The 17,431-nt window shown below is 39.4% G+C and overlaps 1 protein-coding gene across 2 annotated transcripts in view; it reads left to right on the top strand.

Moving 5' to 3' along the window:
- Nucleotides 1–3,137: 3,137 nt before the first annotated feature.
- LRRK2 (leucine rich repeat kinase 2) overlaps nt 3,138–17,431 on the top strand; it is a 138,777-nt gene continuing 124,483 nt past the window's right edge. For both annotated transcript variants that reach the window (XM_036252213.1, XM_036252214.1), the window contains exons 1-5: nt 3,138–3,360; nt 3,624–3,709; nt 10,242–10,351; nt 13,133–13,221; nt 15,153–15,287. In XM_036252213.1, the coding sequence (XP_036108106.1) occupies nt 3,213–3,360; nt 3,624–3,709; nt 10,242–10,351; nt 13,133–13,221; nt 15,153–15,287 (568 nt within the window). In that variant the 5' untranslated portion in view covers nt 3,138–3,212. The remainder of the gene's footprint in view (nt 3,361–3,623; nt 3,710–10,241; nt 10,352–13,132; nt 13,222–15,152; nt 15,288–17,431) is intronic.

The following is a 17,431-nucleotide window of genomic DNA, read 5'->3' on the forward strand; positions in this document are numbered from 1 at the left end:
AGTCCATTTATAAATCTTGCTGAGGTTTTCATTGGATTTGCATGGTTTCATAATATTTTGTGAAGAACCGACATCTCTTTTTGTACTTTATCTCAGTAATTGAGATGGCTTATTTATTTGTATCTTGTTAATACCTTTTAATAGAGTTCAATAATTTCTTCATAAAGGTGTTGAAAATATTTTTGTGAGATTGATTTCCAAGTTCTCTCTCTCTCTCTCTCATTGTTTTTATTGTAAACTCATATAATTACATCTTATAACAGTTGATGTTTAGGAAAACAGTTTTTGTATATTGAACATACTGGATTCACATTGTATATGAACATACTTTATACTTATTGTCCCTTCACAGCAAATTTCCTGTTCAAAACCTTAACCCATTGTTTCCTGAGGTATCTGTAGAATGTCTCCCCTGCTCAGTGATTTGTAAGAACCTTTGAAAGATCAAGGCCACTTATTTATTTTGTCATATGTATTGTAACCTGTTTTATTTTTTCAGTTTGTCATTTGCTTTAGTTTCATTTAAGTTTTTTTCTTTGACTACATAAACTTTAAATTTTTATGGAGTCACATATACTAATCTTCTGTGGTTTCTTTCTTAGTTTTTATGTTTACTATACCAAAATTAAATAACTATTAATCTATATTTTCTTTCTTAAAGTTATTTTAATTTACCTTTTAATCCATCTGGAATTTGTTTTGGTATTTGCCTAATTAGCTATGTCCATTTTATATTTTTTTTTCCCCAGGAAATTAGCTAACTGTTCTCGCATCATTTTATTCTCCATTGAACCCTACTTTATCATGGATTTGTGTCTGTCCTCCCTTTTCAGTCTTTCAATTATCTGAAAATTAGTGTCTTAAATTTTAGTCAATCAATTAAACATTTTTGAAAGCAAGAGGTTACTTTGACCTCCTACTGCAGTACTGTGGGAGAATACTCCCAACAAAGAGTTCAGATCTGCACATCCTCTATCCCCAGTCTGGCTAGCAGAGGGTAGACAATAGATAGAGAATAGATGGATGAATAAATTGAGGAAAAGAGGAGATACCTTTTTATTTAAATTTAGTTCTCTTTGGGAGGAAGCCAGGTTTTGACATTTTGCAAGATAATAATCCAGTAGACTGGGAAGGAGGACCTTATGTAGGGGAACTTCAGGAAGGAGGTGTGAAAGGGAGAATTACTAGGAATGTTTGAGATATTGATTGGCTAGTCAGAAGTAGAAACATGTTCAGAAACCAGGATATACTGCAAGTATGATAAAGATGAAAAGATTGAGAGATTTTTGTTTGGTTTTCATGATGAAAATTTTTATGCAGAAGAAATACTACACTAGACCACATGAACCCATCACCTATCTTGAACAATTATCAATTCAAAAGTTGGTTTTATTTAATCTCCGCCTCTTCCCATTTCATTGTGTGCCCACCACTGGATTACTCTGAAGCAAATCCTAACCATTCTGTCATTCCAGCTACAAATATTTTAGCACGAGTCTATAAAAGATAAAAAGTCTTTATGACAACAAAACACGTTCACTATGTCCAGGGTAAATTTAAATTTGCAATCTCGCGGGGCTGGTGTGGCTCAGTGGTTGAGTGTAGACCCATGCACTGAGAGGTTGCCAGTTGGATTCCAGGTCAGGGCACATGCCCGGGTTGTGGGCCTGATCCCCAGTGCGGGGCATGCAGGAGGCAGCCAATTGATGTTCTCTCTCATCGATGTTTCTATCTCTCTCTCCCTCTCCCTTCCTCTCTCTCTAAAATCAATAAAAAAAGAAAACATATTTAAATTTGCAATCTTACCACCATAAAGTATTAAGGAAGCCTAGCTTATTTTGGTTGAAGTGGTAGAGTGCAAAGAACCTTCCGCTTGTTTTTAGGAGATCTACTTCTGTTTAAGTCCTGGTTGTCAACTTATCTGTGTGAGTCCAACAATGCTCTTCTATCACCTCTAAATCTCCTTTTCCTCATTAGTAAAAAAAGATGAGCAGCTGTTTTATCCATTTCAGATTTGCCATCAGGATAAGGTAACAGAATTTAAATCAAACCATTTAAAAATGTGAAATATTAAACTTTCCAGTCCAGTCCTCTCTTTTGTAAATGACCCCAGGACAAATCATCTGAAGGCAACATATGATTTAGTCTTGTCTACAGTGTTTCCTTGTAGGTTTCTCTTTCTGAAAAAACATATTACTTTCCTAGTGTTTTTCTTCTAACTTTAGGGTTATAGACGCTTATACTCATGAGTAATTTTGAATACCAAGAGAACTATATTTAGGTTTGTATCTTTCATTTTTTCATTTCAGAATGAAGTGTTTCTCTTATGCCTCAATGATCAGGATTCTACTGAGTACAAACTCAAATTTTCAAAACTTAATTTTAGTGGCCTTTTGGCCAACAGAGCTCCAAATAACTAAAAAGGATTTATTTTATTATTTCCTCCCTTACAAACGGCCCTAGCAACCGCAGAAAAGTATTTATTTAGAGGGACACATTTTGATTGCAAAAATCTCTCTCCATCCTTGAGGGGAAATTACTCGTCTTCCTATAGGGGGAACCCTAAAGGGAATGTTTTCCAAAAAAGGGGCCAACTGGGCGGTGTCCTCTTTTCCCAGCGCTCAGATTTCTATTCTTAGATCTGGAGATAGGAGGCGGCTTTCATTTTTCCTCTTCCTAGTTCCCAGACCTTCCGCGGGGCCGAGGGAGCCCAGGCTGTCAGGCGGAGCGGGTGGCCGGCCCAGCTGTGGACAGAGCACCACCTCCGGCAGCTGCAAGGCTCCAGGCCTGGTGACTGGGTGCACTCCGCTGAGTCAGTTTCTTCCTGCCGACTCCAGGCCTTGCGCCTGGGATCCGGTCCTCCCGGCGCGCAGCAGCCACGGTCAGGGTCACCTGGGCCAGGCCCCTCAGGCCGTGCACCCACCGCTCGCCTCGCGCCGTTCCGCCGAGCTGCTCGCCTTGGCGCGCCTCTTGCAGGCCACTGAGCTGCGTTTTGGGGCCTGGGTGGGGGAGGAGGAAGCAGCGGAGGAGGGCTCCGGAGGGCAGGGCTACGCTGGGTGGGGAGCCGCCGCCTTCCTCATAAACAGGCGGGGTGGGTGCGCATGGGGCGCACGGGCGGTGCGCGGTGAGCAGCTCCCAGCAGCCGGCTGCCCGCCCTTCCCAGCCGCCGGCCCCGGTGCAGGAGGGGCGGCCTGTTGGGAGCAGGGTCCATCATGGCCAGTGGCAGCTGTCAGGAGTGCGAGGAGGAGGAAACTTTGAAGAAGTTGATAGTCAGGCTGAACAATCTCCAGGAAGGAAAACAGATTGAGACGCTGGTCCAAATTCTGGATGATATACTGGTGTTCACCTACTCCGACCACGGTAATCATCTGCAAGGGCGCCGGTCCCTCATCTCCCTCCACCCCACCTCCGCGCCTCTTGTGCAAACTTTCTCCTCCGCTCGCTCCGCGCCAACCGCTCTCCTGGGAAGCCACCCACTCGACTCCTTAGGGCAGAAAGGAGCCGAGGATTCTGGGAGGGGTTTGCGCTCCTTTCTTTTGCTTTCTCCCCCTTTTTCAGACTTCGAGGGGGTGTCACCGTGAATAACTTTGCTTCTCCCCCCTCCGCCCCCACTTGTTTTCCAGCCTCCAATTTATTTCAAGGCAAAAATGTCCACGTGCCTCTGTTGATCGTCTTGGACTCGTATATGAGAGTCGCTTGTGTGCAGCAGGTAAAGGAGTTTTCACTCCGCCCATTTCCCCTTCAGTTTGGAAACTGTGGGTTTCCCGTCAGTGTTACATACCTGGAGCTCTGGGTCGCTTCTGAGATTTGGCTTGACTCACGTCTGACTGATGTTCAGATGGAAGATTTGTCAAATCATCAGCAAGAGTTAACGGTGTCAAAGGGTGCCCTAGCTATGCTCCCTAACGGTCTTTAGGAAGTAACTTTTTACAATTGATTGTCAATGTGGATGGTGGCGGGAGGTGAATAATAATGGATTGAGGTTGTTATTGGCTATGAGTTAATCAGTATCTAACAATCTTTCCGGTGTACAGCATGCTCTAGAAATGACACCATTTGAATAGTTTGTGAACAGGGACTAATCAACAGTAATTAACTTAATAAAACAAAGTAACTTGCAAACTTGCATAGGGTTTAAAAAAATTTTAAAGAAGTATTTCTAGCCTTCTTTAGTTGTAATATATCTTGTATTATCCAAAGAAAGTAATATTTTATGATTCCTCTATAAGTTTGAATTTATGCTTTTCATATAAAAATGAATGTAGAGCCCTGGCTGGTTTGGCGCAGCAGTTAGAGTGTCAGCCCATGGACCAAAGAGTTGTGGGTTTGATTTTGGTCAAGGGCAGGTATCTCCTTGAGGTTTGTCCCCTGTCCTGGTCAGGATTGTGCAGGAGGCAACCAATCCATGTGTCTCTCTCACAAGGATGTTTCTCTAACTCTCTCCCTCCCACTCTGTCTCAAGATAGATGGGAAAATATCTTCAGGTGAGGATTTTTTTAAAAAAAAGAAGAATGTGGAAGTGAAACTTAGAATCTATGTCATAGGAAAACCAGAAATTTGCTAAATGTATTAGATATATTTTTAAAAAGGAAGCCTAAGAAGCTAATTAAGAATAATGAACAGTCATAACAAAATTACTGCCTAACATGTTCATGTTAACTTTCTTTGTAGACTTTGAGATTTAGAGAACTTAAATCAGTGTTTGTGTGTAAGATCTTGAAGGGAAAGAGAATTGAACTTTGAACTCTATTGAGATGTAGTCATAATACCTATTTGAGAGGCTAGACAGATGGAAGAATTATCTGTATCTCTAAAATCTGTATCTCCTACCTCTTTCTTTTTTTGGTGTTGTTGTGAATCCTCACCCAAGGATATTTTTCCTTTAATTTTTACAGAGAGTGGAAGGGAGGTTGGGTGGGGTGGGGTGGGGAGAGAGAGAGAGAGAAACAGAAATATCTATGTGAGAGAGACACATCAGTTGGTTGCCTCTTGAATCCTCAATCAGGGCCGGGGATCAAAGCTGCAACTCAGGTTTGTGCCCTTGATTGGAAATCAAACCCCAAACCCTTCAGTGCTTGGGCCGACACTCTAACCATTGAACCATACTGGCCAAGGCTCCTGCCTTTATCTTTATGCTTATTTCTATATACAGCTAGTCTAGTCTGGGTGAACCATATACCTAGCTTCTTATATATAAGAACATTTATATCTGGGATAAATGGTTACTTTTTTTTTTCAACTAAAATATTTACCATCTGACTATTAATTTTCAAGCAGATAGCAAACAAAACTCTGAAAAGATGGAGACATAATAAATACACTGTTCTTCTTTGTATCTGGTGTCTGAATTTCATCCATGAAATATGAGTCACTTTTTAGCACTGGCCCTTTGTGCTTTCCACCCACATCATCCCCTCTCACTTGCCTCTGCTGTGTTGTTCAGAAGTCCTTGTCTGGTACCCTCCATTCCTTGGATTCTGTGCTTGGTGGAGTCACCTCCGCTGGGTGCCACTCAGAACAATTGGACCTGGGTGGGCTTTGGTCTGCAGGGTCCAGAAGAGGCAGTGCTAGAGAACCAAAGGGAGCCTGGAACATACCACCTAATTCTTCATTTTAGAAACTGCCTAAGACTGGACATGTGTGAATATCACTTAATATTCTTGCCCAGTGGGTAGCAGAGACAAAAAGTATGCAAGAAAATAAGGAATTATCTTCTTATTTGGTAATTTAATGGGATAGAATGATTAGTTTTAGTGTATTTGTCTGCAATGGGCATTATTTATCTATTCCATCATTTGATTTTCACTAGCATCTCAGAAATATCACTAACTAGTTTCCTCAGAGTAAGCAGCTCATTTAGGATCACAGAGTCAAGACTCAAGTCTTCACATGCTTAAGAATCTCTTTCCATCGGCCCGTGTGGCTCAGTGGTTGAGTGTTCATCCATGTACCAAAAGGTTGCTGGTTTGATTCCTGGTCAGGGCACATGCCCAGGTTGTCGGCCCAATCCCCAGTGAGGGGCATGCTGGAGGTGGCCAGTCGATGTTTCTATCTCTCTCTCCCTCTCCCTTTAAAAATCAGTTAAGGAAAAAAAAATCTCTTTTCATCATATAGTCCACTTATGTCTGCATTCACCAGCTTTTTTCTGCAAATAAAAAGCATAGCAGTTTGGTGCAAATATCATGACCATGCTAGGCGTAATGACGTTATCAATTTTAATTATCATTGGTCTTATCAAAGGTCTGTACAAAGAAGTCTCTCACTAATATTTTTTAAAAATAATTTTTATTAATTTGTTGTTGTTACAGATGTTTCTCTCCCCCCCACATTGACACCCTCCTCCCCATCCCCCTACCCCTTCCCCAGCTTTGTTGTCTACGTCCAATGGTCATGCACACATGTATATAAGTTCTGTGGTTTATTTCTTCCCCCCACCACCCTCTCTTCTGGGGTTTGTCAGTCTGTACCCCACCTCTATATCTCTGGGTCAATTTTGTTCATCAGTTTGTTTAGTTCATTATATTCCACAAATAAGTGAGATCATGTGATATTTGTCTTTCTCTGCTTGGCTTGCTTCACTTAGCTTAATATTTTCCAGGTCCCTCTAAATCATGTCAAATGATAAGAGATCTTTCTTTCTTACTGCTGCATAGTATTCCATTGTGTACATGTACCATAGCTTTTATTTATTTATTATTTATCCTCACCTGAGGACATTTTTTTCCATTTTTTGTTCAGATAGAAGGGGAAGGAGAGAGAGAGGGAGGGAGGGAGAGAGAGAGAGAGAGAGAGAGAGAGAGAGAGAGAAACATCGACGTGAAAGGGATACATTGAGTGTCTGCCACCTGCACGACCAACCAGGGCTAGGGACAAACTGCAACCGAGGTACGCGCACTTAGCGGGAACCAAACCCGGGTCTCTCTGGACCGCAGGCCGAAGCTCTAACCGCTGAGCCAAACCAGCCAGGGGTACTATAGCTTTTTTATCCACTCATCTACTGATGGACACTTGGGTTGTTTCCAGATCTTAGCTATTGTAAATAGTGCTGCAACGAACACAGGGGTACATAAATTCTTTCTGACTGGTGTTTCAGGCTTCTTAGGGTATAGTCCTAGAAATGGGATCACTGGGTGAAATGGAAGTTCAATTTTTAATTTTTTGAGGAAACATCATATTGTTTTCTATAGTGGCTGCACCAGTCTGCATTCCCACCAGCAGTGTACTACAGTCCCCTTTTCTCCACACCCTCGCCAACACTTGTTGTTTGATGATTTGTTGATGGCAGCCATTCTGACAGGTGTGGGGTGATACCTCATTGTTGTTCTCACTAATATTTTAATACTCAAAAGAAAGTGGGGGTTTTTCTTCCATACTTGTTCATATTATCAGTGTAATTAATATAGATATCCTTTCACACTTTGTATGTTGAATTAGCTGGAAGTGCTGAATGAAAAGCTCTGAATGATGAATTTAAAGAGTACAGGTAAACTGCTCTTCAAAAGAACATGTTAATATTTATTTCCAGAATTCATTTAACATGATAGTCCAATCTCTGAATTTTTATTTTCAAGGTCTTTTCACATTTTATTCATGCTCCTTAAGCAGTGACAATCTTCAGTGCATTGGTCGCTAGGCTAGCTGTCTTAGCTGTCTTATTATTCTTCTTTTCCTGCTGGTCATCTGACCATTTCTCTGTGCTCCTCAGTTTTACATGACTTGTCTTTATCCACGCAGTTTCACCCTTTGAAGTAAGGGAGTGAAAAATGAGTGACTAAAATTTTTTTTAACCCTTAGACTCTTTCCCATTGTGCATTAATCAGATCCTTGAGTTTATAGAATAATTATAATAAAGTGAAACTACCAATGTAATTGTATTATAACTGTGCAGGATGGGAAACTTCTCTCTTTGAAAGATAAGCTTTTAATTGAATAGATTAATAGACGAATTGCTACCTCTGCTTTACTGCCAGCAATTCTGTTTAATCATAGAAGCCCAGTTGCCTCAATCTTTTTGCAAAGCAATTTCTGCTGCTGCTGCTTCACCAGCCAAAACAAAACAGGTTTTCTCCTTGCGAGAGCCATGCAGGTACATAAATGAATATAGCACCCTACGTGATTTATGACTTATTTCCCACTGGAAGCTGTTCCAAATGTTATTTTCTTAAATACCTGGGGGGGAAAAGTCTCAATGCATTTTATGAAAGCACAAAAATAGCCGGTTTCTATGACAGCTTGATTGTCAGTGTCTGTTCAGCTTATACGAAGGAGGATGTCCTACTTAAATGTAGGAAAAATAGCTGTCAGAAATTGCTGCCTATTCAAGCAATTTGAAAGTACGTAAAAGGAGTAATGACAGAGTAAAGCAATTCATGCTTAATCCAGAAACAATATGGTAAAGAGATCTTGTATAATTATTTTTATCTTGTGAAATAGCCCTTATTCCTGTAAACAAGTAAGAAAGTTGTGCCATTATTCCTTAGTGGATGCACAGAAATTTCTCATCTTGTCATTCAGTTCTCTGCATCCCTCAATTCCACTTATGCATCCAGTCGTAGAATGAAGACTTATTTAAGAAGTATGGATGGACCTGGAGAGTATTATGTTAAGTGAAATAAGCCAGTCAGAGAAAGACAAGTGCCATATGATTTCACTCATATGTGGAATCTAATGAACGAAATGAACTAACGAGCAGAATAGAGACTGACATAGATAGGGAGCAGGCTGACAGCAGTCATGGAGGTGAGGGTTAAGGGGCTGGGTGGGGGTGGTGGAGGGATTGAGCAAAAAGGAAAAAAGAGAGAGAAAAAAACCTCATGGACACAGACAACAGCATGATGATTCCCCCAGGGGGCAGGGTGGGTGAGCGATGGGGGAGCGTACAGGGGGTATGAATGGTGGTGGAAGGAGACTTGACTTGGGGTGGTGAACACACAATACAGTATAGAGATGATGTGTTGTAGAACTGTGCACCTGAAACCTGTATAATTTGATTAACCAATGTCACCCAATACATTCAATAAAAAGCAAAACAAAGAAACAAACAAACAATAAAATGCATCAGTAAGATAATGTTTCATTTGGAAAAGTGAAAGAGCCTAGAAACATTTTTGATGCCTAGCTCGTTTTTTAGATGTTCTAAAGGAATCTAAAGAGGTTTGTTGAAAATTCTACCTCCTCTCTCTCTTATATTGCCTTTGTCTTTCTTCTGTAACAGATGTTACATTGCCAGCAGACAATAATGCTGTTTTTCTATGTCCATTACCTGGGAAGCAGTCTTTCCTGATAACTCTCACTTCATTTTTTCCCAATATTAAAATCCTAAATATTTAGAAGAAATTCTGTCAGGTAGATATGACTTAAATAGTACTAAGGCCTGCCCTGGCTGGTTTGGCTCAGCAGTTAGAGCGTCGGCCCATGGACCAATGAGTTGCGGGATTGATACCGGTCAAGGGCATGTACCTAGGTTGCGATTCATTTCTGGCCCTGGTTGGGGTCCTGCTGGAGGCAGCCACTCGATGTGTTCCTTTCACATCAATGTTTCTCTCTTCTTCTCTCTCCCTCCCATTCTATCTGAACTAAAATGGAAAAATGTCCTTGGGTGAGGATAAAAAATAAAATAAAATAATACCAAGGCCTGCATATAGCCTTTCATGTACTTCATAATCTTTTTATTTTTTTAAATATTAAATTTTTTTTTCCCTTTATTGATCTTAGAGAGAGAAAGTAAGATGAAAGAGAGATAGAAACATCAATGAGAGAGAACATTGACTGGCCGCCTCCTGCATGCCCCCCACGGGGATTGGGCCCACAACCTGGGCATGAGCCCTGACCGGTAATTGTACTGGTGACCTCTTGGTGCATGGGTCGATGCTCAACCACTGAGCCACACCAGCCAGACATACTTCAGAATCTTGATATGTCCTTGAAAACTCTTTTTTTGTGTTTTACTTCTTTTTAAAAAAATATTTAGACCGCAGGCACATCTATTTACTTCATCATTCAGAAATATGTTGCAATATTTTTTGTGTGGCCTTCTGGAATGATTTTTGGACCAAAGTGTATTCTAAGTGCATTGCTTGCTTTTCTCAGGAAGCATTTTAGATTATCATTGTGTTTTAAAATAACTGTTTAAAAGTAGTCTAGTCACCTGTTCTTCTAAGAATAAAGAGAGTCATGTTTACTGAAAATGTTTCATTAGCATATTTTAAAAAGATGTGAATATTTGGCTTTCTTGTTTTCAGGTGGGTTGGTCACTTCTATGCAAATTAATAGAAATCTGTCCAGATACAATGCGAAGCTTAACGGGCCCTCAGGATATTGGACACGATTGGGAAGTCCTTGGTGTTCACCAGTAAGTATGACACACGTGTCAAAGCAAACTGCATTAAATATTTCTCTATACATATTACAACCCTTTTCTGGATACATTATATTTCTAATCTAAGTCAATCTAGTAAAATTCTTTTAAATACAAGAATATTTTTTTCTTGAGTCAGTAATTTACATTATAGAGAGCTTTCAATTCAGAAGTATATTATCTAATTGAATAAGAAAACTAACATTGGAGGTAAAGTGTTAGGTGTTATTATTTTAATAATATAAATAACACAGTTGTACCATTGATTAAGTTGTAGATTTTTGATGACTACTTATGAATTTGAGCCAAGAAGCATTTTTTTTTTTTTTTTTACTTTTTAATTGTAGAACTGATAAAAACCACTAGTTCTTAAAAAGAAATATGGGAACTAAAAATGTTAGTTCTGTGAATAGTAACTTAGAAGCTTATGCTTTACTGTCTTTAAGAAGTACATTTGTGTATATTCATACATCTACATGAAATGAGCTGAAACCACAGCTTGCACAACGCAAAGAAGAAAGTACCTTTCCACACATCTGCAGCCGTGTCCTGACAGCTAGTTCACCGGCTGTGGTGCTGTGGTTTGCTCCATAACGACTTTGTAGATGAGACCACTTCTTTAGCATAATTACTTAAGAAAAAGTTTTCTGAAGAAAAATCTGTTTCCAGGAGAGTTCTTTCACTATGACTTTGTTTTGTGACATTTAGAAACTATTTCCTGTCATTAACTTTCGTGTGCTTTACACCTATTGTGACTTTCCTTTAGTACAGAGAACTGAATACGTACTGTTCCCAATGGCATATTGCTTGTGGAAAATGTAATACATGCAAAAGGAAATTTTACATCTTTGTGTTGTTTATTGGTATCAGCTGTAGCTTTAAATGTAGACAAATAAGAGCTATTTGTGCATAGGTGAGCATATTGTTCATATGCATTTAAAAAAAATTTTAATAAATGTGTTGCTGTTTTTCAGTTTCTGTTATCTAATAGTGCATTTTGAAAAGGCATATTTATAATTACTATATGTTCTCATCTCCAAACCAATCTCTGAAATTCAAGCATATAGCATTTAATGAGAAATTATGCAAAATATGACTGTAATTATTAATTTTAATGTTACGTGTCTCTTAGTTTGATTGAGAATTTCTAAGATCCCTAAAGATTAGAATCTGGAATTGGAAAACTCATCTAGTCACATTCTAGTACAAACCATCTGTTCTAATTAAATTACATAAACATTTCTGCAAGGAGTCTCATTCCCTCGTTCATTCATTTTCCCGTCATTCATCAGTTGTTTATTACACCCCTGCTTTAGGCCACAAGGGGCGTGAAAGATAGACACTGCTGTCCACAGAGGAGCATATTAGATTATTGCCAGCAAAAATTTATGTAAAACATCTCTCCCTATATTCAAGGATCCTCCCCGCACCAAAAAAAACTTACAGTACTGCAGAAGGAATCCCTTGGGTGGTGAAGTTAGGACTAGGAGGAATGTCAGGGAGAGGTAGAGGTAGTATGGGTAGGAGGAAAATCCAGTGTTGAAAAAAAATGGGTTCTCTCACCTCAACTCACCCCTGGAGACCATGTGACAAGTTCCTAGGATCTAAATGAAGCCGTGGATGCTACCTAACAATGTAAAACCAAACAACACTGGGTCAGAATAGACTAGAGATTGTATATTTTAGAATTGATAACTCAGTGACTCAAATTTAATGAATACATTGAATACTGTTGATATAATAGGTTCACTTTTTATTGTATAATGTTTATCTTCTTTCTCAAAAATAGTAAAAATCAACAATGTAAATACTCAAATGGCTTCTTAATTTATATATACTGACATCTCTCTATATTTTAATACATCTTTCTGTATTACATATAATTCATGAATTTGCATCACATATAAAAATGGGCTTGATCTCTTTTTTTGTTTTATTTTAGAGAGAGAAGAAGGGAGAGAGAGAAACATCGGTGAGAGAGAACACCAATTGACCACCTTCTGTATGCCCCCCACTGGGAATTTGGCCCACAACCTGGGCATGTGCCCTGACTGGGAATCGAACTGGGGACCTCTTGGTGCATGGGTCAGTGATCAACCACTGAGCCACACTGGCCAGGCAATGGGTTTGATCTCTTGACACATATAACTTTTCATAATATTTTAGATATAGAGTTTGGTGAAAAACGTTAATCATTAAATTTTAGTACACACACACACACACACACACACACACACACACATATATATGTATTTTATTTATTTATTTATTTATTTATTTATTTTTAAATCCTCATTCAGGGATATGTTTTCACTGATTTAAGGGAGATAAGGGAGATGGTGAGAGAGAGAGAGAGAAGAGAGAGAGAGAGAGAGAGAGAGAGAGAGAAAGAAACATTGATGTATGAGACAAACATCGTTTGATTGCCACCTGTATGCAACTTCACTGGGGCTGGAACCCAAAAACCAGCTATGATCCCTGACCAGTAATCTAACCGGCAACATTTTGGTGCATGGGATTACACGCACACTGACCAGGACACATTTGAATATTCTGAGAAAGAAGTCATTACTTTTATATTGAGACTCATAATGATTCCCTGTTAATTGTCATAAGCCTGGCTCAGGTTTACAGGAAGAAAAAAAAATACATGAGCTTCAGTACAGAGAATGAAATACAATGAGGTGAATAAAATATAGGTGAGTGAAAAACATTATCTAAAAAAGCAAATATCTAGGTGTTATATCACTGATCTCCATGTCTCTGAAATTACAGACTGATCATTAAGATGCTTACAGTTCATAATACCAATATAACACTGTCAACGGTTGGACTGAAGGCCTTAGAACTCCTTCTAACTTCAGGTAATGTATACACGTTTGGTTTTTTTTAAAAAATTTTTTCCTTAATTGATTTTAGAGAGAGAGGAATTGAAAGGGAGAAAGATATAGAAACATCAATGAGAGAGAACATTGATTGGCCACCTCCTGCGTGCCCCCCACTGGGAGTTGGACCCATAACCTGGGCGTGTGTACTGTCCAGGAATCGAACCGGTGACCTCTTGGTGCATGGGTTGACACTCAACCACTGAGCCACACAGGCTGGACTATACACATATGTTTTTAATGTTGACTCATATCTTAAAATATTTTAAACCATTTGCTGTGTTTTGATGTTGTTTTAAGGTATAGTAACATAATATAGCCTAAATATTGATCATTTCTCACATTGACAGCACAGGCAGAGACATAAAGGGTATTTAAATAAACGATTTCAGTTTATCAAGAAAAATACCATAGCAGAGACATGACGAAAACCAGCATAGGAACATAGGAAAGAGAACAGCTAAACTCATCTGTCGAAGTTAAGACCATGGACATAAACAACTTTAATCCAGCTCTGCCTCTTATTAGTTGTTGGACCTTGGGCAAAGTCACTTGGCTGACTTCTCTCTCAACTTCCTTTAGTTTTCTTATCTCTCAAATGGGATTGCCCCTATCTCGTGGGGTTGTGGTGGGTGTAGACGTGTTAGAGTGAACTACTTCAACCTGTGTCTCACGTTATGTACTAGACAGGGTTTGCTACTGCTACCACCACATCTATTCCAGTACTGTTGTTTATATCGATAGAAAATACTACTGTTTTTATTGACAGAATAGGTATTGTTTGTGTTATTTTTTTAAATTAATTTATTGTTTTTATTGTCACCCGAGGACATTTTTTCATTTTTTATTCAGACAGAGCAAGAAGGAGAGAGAGGAAGAGAGGGAGAGAGAGAAACATCGACGTGAAAGGAACACATCGAGTGGCTGCCACCCGCACGACCAACCAGGGCCGGGGACAACCTGCAACCGAAGTACATGCCCTTAGTGGGAACTGAACCCGGGTCTCTCTGGACCGCAGGCCAACGCTCTAACTGCTGAGCCAAACCGGCCAAGGCTGTTATTGCTTGAATTATGGTAGGAGTGTGTTTGCTGTGGGAAAGGGTAAGGGCATTCCACTCAGCTAGTGCAAGTGCAGAGGGGTCTCGAAGGAGATGTTTAGTGATCGGTAGGGAGCTGATCACGTTTGGAGTCAGCAGTGCATGGAAGGACAATACAGCAGCCAGTGGGTGAAGGGCCGTGTTTGTCAGCTGAGGAGTATGAGAAGGCCTTAGACAATTTCAGCCAGAGGTTTCCAGGATCACATCTATATCTTAGAAATATCATTCAGGAAAAAAATTAAGTAGGACTTCAGGCCAAGCCCAGCAATTAAGCAATTGTGTTTACGTTCTAGGTGAGAGACAGTGAAGTCCTGAACACAACAGGAATGGAGGAGTCTTGTTCATAAAGAGTTTTCAAGATATTTAGGAGATAGATTCAAAGGCTTGGCAATGAGTTGATTGTTTGGTTGAGCAGAGAGTGAAGAGAATGTGAAGAAGGAAAATGACTTGGTGGTTTCTCTGTTGGGTAACTATTGGGTGATGGTATCATTGATGAAGATAGCGAACAGGGGTAGCCTAGGTTTGGGATATTCAGGTAGTGTTGTCCAAGAGGCAGATGGAGATATGTTTCCGGAATTAAAGGCAAGATGTCTTGGCTATAGATAGTGATTGGGAATCACATAGTAAAGTGTACGGGCAATTGATCTTATTTAGAAAGATGGTGGAGCTTGGTAGACCTAACATCTGGGGCAATTATGTTATGGTTTATCAAAATAAAAAGTCCACAAACCACTCATCGTCCTCATGTTAAAATTAACATGTTGAATGTTAAAGCAGCTGTTTACTGGGCGCATATTATTTTCTTCAATATAGGTAAAATCACTTTGCTGATATTGGATGAAGAAAGCGATATTTTCTTACTAATTTTTGATGCCATGCGAACATTTTCAGCCAGTGACGAGGTCCAGAAACTTGGATGCAAAACTTTGTATGTGCTGTTTGAGAGAGGTATTTACTTTGATATTTATATAAAAATGATGTATAATGGGAAAAGTAGAATATAATTATGATATCAAGAAGATATCTGAAGTTGTACTATTCATTAAGAAGTGGGAGTTGTCAGTCAAGGATAAGTAATGGAGTTCATTCAGAAATATTGTTGGTTTTTGTGGAATACATTTTATTCATGGACTATAAATTGTGTAATAGTACACTTTCTTCTATTGCCTAACGAGACATAAGTTTCACTTTGCAAACCGGATGTGTAGGTGTTAAGAAAGACAAAGTCAAGCTGTGAAGCCAAGCATAGATTACATTGAATTTATGGTGTTGAGTCCTCGGCAGAGATTTTAGAAATCAGTAATGGCTCCGTATAAAGAATCAGGAGGTTTACAAAGTGTCCCTTAGGAAAAAGTCTAATATGTATTTTATCACATGGCACCAAGATTGATAACAGAGATTATCATGTAATTTTAGAGCTAGTTGGAACCTTTCATCCTTCCGTTGCCTTGATGAGGAAACGGATCAGAGTTGAACTGAGCAGCCTGCCTGAGGGCACACAGTGGGTCCATCAGGGCAGTTCAGTTTGCCACTATTTTCTGAGAGCAGCTTTTGCATCATGATGACAGCCGACCGTGCTGGGGGTTTAGGATGAGAATAATTGATGTGGGCCCTGTGTCTATCTATATCAGTTTACCACGCTAGTTTCTGGCAGCTCTAGGAATAGGATTGATCACCTTATACTGTTGAATTCCACCTCATTTCAAAAGGACTTGAAACAGCGTATAGGTATTTATATACACCAGAGGGAAAAATGGACATGGACATGGGTGAAGGGAAAATTACATGGAGCTAGGTTAAATTGACTACCTACTTCAGGTTCTGTATATTCATAAAGGATGGACCAGAAATTTGGCTCCTTGCTTCCTATCAGGCAAAGAAAAGAGAAACAGCTCTGGCTACAAATTAACTTGAGGTAAACATAAACCAGTTTATGAGGACAAGCAATAGGTCTCATGAGAGATCTGAGCACATCCTCCCATGGGTTTCCTTGGATGAAATGATAAAGCGCACACAATTTGCAAGGAATACACCTGTATTTCCATGAAAGATACTGTCAAGGGTCAGAACAGCATGGGCCTGCTACGTAGATTCCTGGTGATCATCCTTGGGGAGAAGAGTTTACTGTGAGTGACGAGTGGAAGAACTTCATGTCTTTTGGGCTATCTTCTATAAATATTTTACCTTGCAATTAAACTTTTGCTAAGAATGGGGCAAAGTACAGTTTGGGGCTTCATTGTCTTACAGGGCCTGTAATCTCCTGTGTTGCAGTTTAGGGGTACATTCTTCTTTATGGAAGAAGGGCTAACATCACGCTCTCCCCAGCATTGTGGGACCCATCCCTGACATACGGAGAAGCAGCAGGGAATGTTAAGATCTTATTCAATAGAAAGATCTACTGTGCTGACAGTGTTAGGATTGTAAATGTACAGTAGGAAAATGGCTGAAATTTTCCAGAAGTACCAAGTTCTCTAGGACTTAGAGGCACCTGGAAAGTTAATTTTCAAAACTTGAAAGTATGCTGTGGAAGCTGCTTTGTAAAATGAGAACGTTTTATGCTACTCCTCATTTATTAGAAGAACCCAAACACTTTCACATTATATTATATGGACTATTGGTATAAAGTTGAAAAATAAAAAGTCATATTGGATCACAAAGAGTGCTGCATTTTCTAACATTTTTGTCAGTGCTGTTCTCAGGCTGAATAAACCAGATTTGTGTACATGTGTTTGCGGTTCCTACCCAATAAAATGTCTCCAAGTGCAACTCATTGGCTTGATCAAGAGACTTGAACTATGAAAATTAATGATGATAATTTTCGATCACTGATGAAACCAAGACCATTAAGACAGAGTATTTGGAAGTCTAATTACTTGCCATTTGCTGAAGTTCATTTCTCTTAGATTTAGCTGAGCTGTCCTTTCATAGTGTACCATTAACTTCCCCTGGTAAAGTACTGTGGTATGTTTACTTCCCATATGTCATCTTTCTTAGTCATAGGTCAGGATTCTCTAAAATCTCTCAAGTGAAATTGTAAATAATTTTGTTTTTCTGAGAAGTGGTTGATGACTAACACTTTTATATTTCAAATT

The sequence above is a fragment of the Molossus molossus genome, unplaced genomic scaffold (genome assembly GCF_014108415.1).
Source record: "Molossus molossus isolate mMolMol1 unplaced genomic scaffold, mMolMol1.p scaffold_m16_p_10, whole genome shotgun sequence".
Lineage (NCBI taxonomy): Eukaryota > Metazoa > Chordata > Mammalia > Chiroptera > Molossidae > Molossus > Molossus molossus.